This window comes from Henckelia pumila, chromosome 4 (genome assembly GCF_033568475.1).
Source record: "Henckelia pumila isolate YLH828 chromosome 4, ASM3356847v2, whole genome shotgun sequence".
Lineage (NCBI taxonomy): Eukaryota > Viridiplantae > Streptophyta > Magnoliopsida > Lamiales > Gesneriaceae > Henckelia > Henckelia pumila.
The window spans coordinates 212,167,742-212,175,709 of record NC_133123.1 but is presented as its reverse complement, the minus strand read 5'-3'; the positions used below and the strand labels follow the sequence as shown (position 1 = coordinate 212,175,709).

The 7,968-nt window shown below is 35.3% G+C and overlaps 1 protein-coding gene across 1 annotated transcript; it reads right to left on the bottom strand.

The window, feature by feature from the left end:
* Positions 1-273: 273 nt before the first annotated feature.
* On the bottom strand, positions 274-1,096 carry LOC140866347 (21 kDa protein-like). Its single transcript, XM_073271326.1, has one exon. It carries the CDS (start codon positions 1,046-1,048, stop codon positions 455-457), a length of 594 nt encoding a protein of 197 aa, XP_073127427.1. The 5' UTR covers positions 1,049-1,096; the 3' UTR covers positions 274-454.
* Positions 1,097-7,968: the final 6,872 nt, after the last annotated feature.

Below are 7,968 nucleotides of genomic sequence, written 5' to 3'. Positions count from 1 at the left end.
TTTTCTCATCCTTAATTTTCCGTAGTTAAAAATAACATATATTTAAATAGTACAAGAATATGATTTTATAGAGTCCAAATTCTTGTGATATTGGATATACCAAAGTAGTCTTTACACGTTCGAATTTGATCCATTATTTTAATTTGGTCCAAATTATAATCTTTTCTCATCCTTAATTTTCCGTAGTTAAAAATAACATATATTTAAATAGTACTAGAATATGATTTTTATAGAGTCCAAATTATAATATTAGTATATATATAAATTCGGCTATTAATCAATATTTACCTAATATTATCAAACACCAAATTAGGCCAAAGCCAAACAAAAGATTACATGATTTGTATATATGTATCTATTATAATCTATATATATATTGATTACTTATTAATATATATATATATATAGCTCTAAATTAAAATATAATTTGTAAAGCAAAATATATATATATATATTAATTTGATGAACCATGGAGAGAAGCATAGGTGTTGATGAGAGCCAAAGCATTGCTGGTGACATGAGCCACATTCACAATCTTTCCCCTTACGGCGGTCTTTACGCCACCGGCCATGGCGTTTCCGGCGAAGCCCTCCATACAGGTGTCCTCATCCGTCAAGGCGGCGCTTACCCATGTCTGAATATCGCTCATAATCATACCGAAATTGGAGCCATTGATTTGGTTCATCTCCGCCATAGAGCTGCTAAGCCTGTCCACGGTGTCGCCCAGCTCCTCCATGCAGTCGTGCATGGCGCCAACTTCCCTCGGGGTCATCGGAGTGCCTCTCGAGAGCCTGAGCATGTCGGCGGATGTGGCACGGGCGGTGTCTATGCTGACGGACAGGGCGGCGTGAGCAAGTAGCTTGGGACTCAGCTGTATGGCGCTTGCATGGCTTGAGAGGGAGGAGAAGCAGAGGGCTGGATATGCGGTGGCGCTGCACGAAGTTCTGATGAACTCTGTGCTGGTGGTTCCCGCGGCGGAGGCCGAGTGAAGAGTTATGATCAGAAGAGCAGCTGCTAATAGTGAGATCATACGAAAGTGGCTTTCCATTTTATTTTAGTTTTTTGTTAATTTAATTTAATTAAATTGTGGATTCGTGGGAGCTAGAATTCGTTTATTTATAAGGGTGTTTAATTGGTTCACTGTATCATCTCGGAACATCATCCACTTGCTCAGTTACGTTACATTCACTTCAATTAATTATTATTGCTAAAATTTTATTAAATACTGCCCGGCCTCAAAGAATATATGCCAATATTAATTGTTTCCTAAGTATTTACGAAAATTAATTAATGAAATATATATTTAACTATTCAAAATATTTTAATAAATAAACAATTATAACCAAAGTACATTTTTATGTAGGATTAAAATTGATATAAATAAGTTATCAGATATTCGATTCTATCACACAATATATTTTTCATGTTTATTTAGTATCCTCCTAACAATCATACACACAAACATATATACAGTTTACATGTCATACGTTGATGTGTTTGGATTTTAAAAACATATAAAAAAGTAAAAAATAAATAATTTGTTATAAATAAACTTAATGCCTTAAAATTAAAAAAAATTTAATTTAGAACAAGAAATTAATTGGGTGGGTGTACGTTGTCAGTGAGCTCTAATTATTGAAAAATGCCAGAGGTACAATAAATATGATGTACAACGATATTTACAATAATAATATTGTAACATTTTGCTATTTTATCGTGAGATTTTGTATTTAATGTATCGTGAGATTTTGATAAATTAAAATCACGTATTTATTTTTTTGTGTTATAAGATTTGATGCACAAATTTTATTGTACTCGTAGTATCAATCCTAATTATTTTCAGGTGCGTGTGGCCAAAACAAATTCGTACACGCTCCTCGAAAAATATCTTTTGGTTGGAAAAAGATTGGACATTAACATGACTAATTATAATCTCATTTTGTAAAAATGTTTAATTTCATTGATGGCTACAATTTATTTTCAGCGAAACCATTTTACAATGTTTGCAAAATATCTTGATATATATATATATATATATATATGTGTGTGTGTGTGGGGTAGGTACAAGATTGGACATTTACATCTTTTCTATTTTATTTTATTAAATTAAAGTTTAGGCTAGGATAAAAACTGATTTTGGTGTTCAATAGTAATATATTAATATGATAACTTTTTTCACGCACTCTTACCCTTAATTTTAGTTACTTTAAAATTATTTTCTTTCATTCAGTTTCACTTTTCGCACTCTCTTTTCTTTCACGTTCTTTTATCTTGAATAGTTCCCTCAACATGTAACATTAACTGCAATTGGTTTATTGTTTTTTGAAAGCTTCTCCATTCAACAAACAGATTCTATTGAATATTAAGGATAATGCTATGTGCACATAGAGTCTTACATAGAGGGTTACACGTCCTATAAATTAGGAAAGTATATCAATATTCTTTTAAAATATTTTTATTTTCAATTGTTTGATTTGCTCAAAAAAAACTCTTAACGAACATATTATTATTTTTTATTTTATTATTTATTGTGCAGTTTTAGGGTGTCAAAATTGAACTCGACTTGAGTTGATCAGAAAACTATCGGATTAAGGTTGAGGTTTTGGAGTTCCAGTTGGACCAAAAATATTTGATTTTTTTTATTTTTAACAAAATAATTAAATACAAATAATATAGTGACCCGCACCGTGATCACCTACTAAATAAAAGCTTACGCATGAATTTAATTTAATTAAACAATAATCATAAATAATTCAGCGAAAAACATAAAACTAGTTACATTCCCAAGGAAATGAATTTGTAAATACTGTTATACAAGCATATCGAAATAAAATGTATCAGCCCAAATAAATCAATACTGAAAGCTTAGACAGACACAAACATCTCCAACTGCTGCCACTCTACAGCTTAAGCTCTCCTGGAACCACCCGCCTCATCCAAACGCAAACCTACCCCATGGAATAAAGGATCCAAAAACAACAGTACAAGGACGTGAGCATAAAATGCTCAGCACACGATTATGAATATACAATATTATATGTGCATGAATGCAAGTGATCTGGATACCAAGACACGAGGGTCAAGAAAACAAGCTCACAAGCCGAGCCCAAGGTATATAGCATGCTGCGCCTTCGCATCAGGAGGTGGATTATATCCAGTAGATAATGATGAACTGATACTAGTACTAGTGTCCAACCATAACGGTGGCTTGACACAAGACTTACGTATCCATCCATCCAGTACTTGTAGGATGAGCACCCTACTACATGATATCTCAAGAATACATGATCAATATGATCATGGATGCATCATAATATCATGACAGGTATATGCAGATAAAATCATGCCATATAATCAAATAATCCATGTAAACACATAATACATGCATACTCAGTCTAGATATATCGAACAGTACTTTCGTACCTCAGATAACTAGGCAATTGCTAAACCAGCTCCATGTCCAAGCTATAGTTCACACTATAATGCAAAATATTCATGCATCATAATCTAATTTTAAAAACCATACCTAAGCTATAGCATACTCCCTATTTTCTATAAGAAGCTGAAAGAGTGGGTGTCCGGTGAGCCAACTTGTGGCTAAGGGCTTTGATGACTCTATGTACAAACAATCTTTTGTTTAATATAATTTACACTTTTATTAATGGCAATGACTTTATCTTTCTTCATATTGTTATATTGTGATATACTATTGTTTTTTTGATAAAGACCTTGAATATACTATAGTGTATGTAAGATGTGGTAGTACATGGGGATGACTATCATAAAACACATCTTATAGTCACTGTATATTCTAAACAGTTCCTAGTCGATTGAGCCGTCCGTTAATAAGGATAAGGATCGCTTGAGATTGAGACTAGCATTTACGATGCCGAGTACCACGTTTCATTGGTATGGAACATAGAGATGTTCAAAGCATGCAAATGGATATTCATACGATGAATGATCGAACTACCCTATCTGGACTTTCCAAGTGGTTATCACTTATCGAGTGGATAAAGTCCGCGGTTTTGGTTGTACACCATTACTCCTTACTACTTGAAACATCATTGAGACTCTATATGCTAGTACTGTACTTTGACTCGTTTACCGACTCAATTGGGGTCATCAGGTGTCGGGATTGGGTACAGTTACGACACATATAGGAGTCGATGCTTTGTTGTCAAGGATTCACCACATACTTGCGAGTGTGGATATCCTATGCAATCTGAGGAGATATTAGTGTGACGAATCTCTGGCCAGAGTACATGATGTGTTTTAAGAAATGGTTTCTTAATAGCACATGCGATGTCACTATTTGATCTTCAAGATGTATTGCATAGTTATCGAATCTCGAACGACTCTCGGTTTACCAATGGTTGTTGATTCGATCGGGATATATGGATGAATGGACCGTACTGTACGCTAACCAAAATCTATTGGTTCTTGCAGGCACTATCAGTGATACCTAGGGAATCATGGGGCGATGTTGCTAGGCGCTCTTATCATGATTCGATGGGCAAGTCGGAAATTGTTGTTCCAAGTCACAAGGAGTTGTGAGCCCACGGCTAGCTGTATCCCTGAACCATTGAGGGTCACACAGAGTAATGGATTTTTAATCCCCGTTGAGATAGTTAAATTTAAAGAGTTAAATTTAATGAACAAAGAAGTTGGACTTCTTATTTAAGAGTAGAGGAGTAAGATTTCCTAAAATGACATTGGGATGGGCATTTTTGGAAATCACTGAATTCGGATTCAGAAAATTTATCTTGACTCTAAAAGATGCAGAAATGGTTTCTGTGAACATTGGTGAAATTGGTTTATCAATCTGAGTCACGATGAATTTTATATTAATTTCTGAACATGCGGGCTTTGCTTGTCAGACTTGAACTTATGACTAATGGGCCCTAAGCTGTTAGCAGCCCATTATAAGTAAGTTATTGCAGTACAAAAATTAAACAACAGAGGCTCACAATTTTCGAAAAACCCTAGTTGTTTTTATTAAAAGTGGCCGCCCCCCTCCCTCTCTACTCGGGAAAATCCAGCCTGTGAATTTTGAATTTGCAGTCTATTTTAACGGATCAAATTCGTTAATTATCTTCGTAGAAACTTCTGATAGATTTTCTAGTGCAATCTATCAGAGGGATTAAATCTCTGTTCGTGGACCTGATTGAAGAACAGTTCGTCCATCAGTTCCTGGGATATACAACAAGAGCAAAGTAATCTGTTGGTGTATATAATCTTGATTCGAGATTGGAGGTAAAAATTTAATTGTTATTTAATTTTTACACACACAATTTAATCGTAAAGTTTTGATACCCATTATGGAATCGTTCCATATAAAATTTTTAAACTTCCGCTGCACCGGGTATCAATTCTGATTGATCTGATCGCCGTTCTCCAACAGTGGTATCAGAGCCAGGTTGCTCAGATCAAGCGATTAAATTAATCGATTGTACAAAAATTTTTTAAGCCTCGGTTTTTGAAACAAAATAAATTTTTTTTTTTTAAAAAAAATAAAATTTTTTCGGGCAAAACACGGGCAGCGATTGGATCGCTGCCCGGGGGGCAGCGAGGGTCGCTGCCCATGCGTAGCGCCTAGGGGCAGCGACGGGCTGCCCGGCCCGAGCCCCTTTGGGGCGCGGGCAGCCCGGGAGCGTCCCGGGCGGCCCGGGAAAAATTAATTTTTATTTTTAAATTATAATTTTAATATGTTAAAATTCTATTTTTGGTCCGATCGAAAATTGTTTTTGATTGGTCCACGAGGCGTCGGATCGAATTGTTCGAGTCCAAAAATTTTAAAATTGATTTTTGGATAAATTTGAATTTTTGGAAAATTTATAGATTTTATCCGTTAAATCTGATTTTATGAAATTAATTATTTTTGGTACAATTGATGATAAGATATGATCTTATGGAAATATTGAGTAAAATATGATTTTATGTATAAAATTGGATTTTATATGTACAATATGATTTTATTTGATAAAAAGATAAAATATGATTTTGTATGTAAAATAAGATTTTATATATGGAATATGATTTTATCCTTTTAATTTAAATTGCCATTGCATGTTATCCAATAAATTAATTTTGAATTAAATGTTATTGGATAAGGATGATCGATTGCCATGACCAATTTTGTAGGTGTATGTTAGGAATTTACATTTGTTTTTATTGTTGTTGGATTTATTAATGGGCCTGGTTTATGGCCCAATATGAATTGTCATATGTAATAAAATTGGGCCTGGTTTATGGCCCGTTCCCACCCCTTAAAAATGTATCCCCTACTTGTCATTGTTATTTATTGTAAATACATTAGATTTAGTGGGAGATGAAGATTTGAAGACGGAGGTGGGCCCAGCAGACAATAAAGACAGAAGAAATGTAAATTGGAAGCACAATGTAATAGGATTGCATTGCATACCTGCATATTACCTAGGATTGGACTAAGACTCGTGATTGGCAACCACGGGTCGATTAGAAATAGAATCGATCATCCTATATAATATATGATATTATAATTGTATGCATGTTTTAGACAAAATTATGTGAATCCGGCAAGCATACAAAATTTTAAAATGATGAGACAAATTTTCAAAATTAAAATCCCTCATTTTAAATATGATTTAAAATTGATATCAAGATAAATAAAGGAAATTTAAAATTGTTTAAATGTTCCTACCTTCCATCAACGATCAATGTATGAGATGCTACCCACGGATACGGTCCGGCTCATATTATTGGGGGGGCCCGTTCGTCGAAAAGCTGTACATTGGATCGACACATGTTGTAAGTTGGGTGGAACTCCCATGGGATCGGCTCATATTATTGGGGGATCCACATGGCGACCGTCCATCACAACTTAATATTGATGGATCATCTTGACTTGTCACAATAAACGACGTCATATTATTGGGCCCTTATTGGACATGAGGTAAAAACGTGGAGGTTGCTTTGGAAGCAATTGGGCTCTACCTTTTGAAAATTATTGTTGGCTGATATTATTCGGGACCATAGTTTGTCAATTGGACTCCATGTTCCCACTAAGGAAAATAGTTTCCCGTTTTCACTAGAGGGTAGTGAAATCGTTAAAATAGTGGGAGTGAGATTCATAAAATAAATTTCGCCTATTTTATGTCTTAGTAAATTAATTAAACAATCACTGATAATTGTCTATTTCTTTTCAGTATTTCATAAAGATGAATTCGCGCAATCCACTATTCTCTATTCTCGAACAAAATAAACTGACTGGCGCAAACTATACGGAATGGTTCCGTAAGTTGAAGATTGTCTTAACCTCGGAGAAGATGCTCTACGTGTTAGAAAAATCTCCTCCGAAGGAAGCACCAGCTGATATAAGTCCGGAAGAGTTGGCTAAACTTGATAAATGGTGGGACCATGATATCAAGGCCAAATGCTATATGCAAGCCTCGATGTCTGATGAACTCCATAGGCGATTTGAGGATACCGTGAATGCTGCTGACATTCACGTACAACTCAAGGAACTTTTTGGGGCTCAATCGAGAGCTGAAAGGTTCGCTACTATAAAAGAGCTAATGACGTGTCACATGCGTGAAGGGACTTCGGTCCGTGATCATGGGGTACAAGTGATTTGGCTCATACAGAAGTTGGTAATGCTTGATTTGGTGTTGGAGCATGAACTCAACGTGGACTTATTACTTCTCTCTCTTCCTTCTTCGTTTGACGGATTTGTGGTGAATTTCAATATGAACAAGATAGAGGCCTTCCTTGAAGAGATGGTCAATATGCTTGTAACATATGAATCCACTTTAAAGAAGGATAAACCGGCTTTCTTGGTGGGCTCCTCTTCTTCTGCTAAGAAGGGGCCAAGTACAAAGGGTAAGAAACGTTCTGCCCCACCCAAGAAAACCGGACCCGAGAAGAAGTACAAGACAAAGGCTTCAAACATGGAAAAGTCCAAGGATGTTTGCCATCACTGCAAGAAAC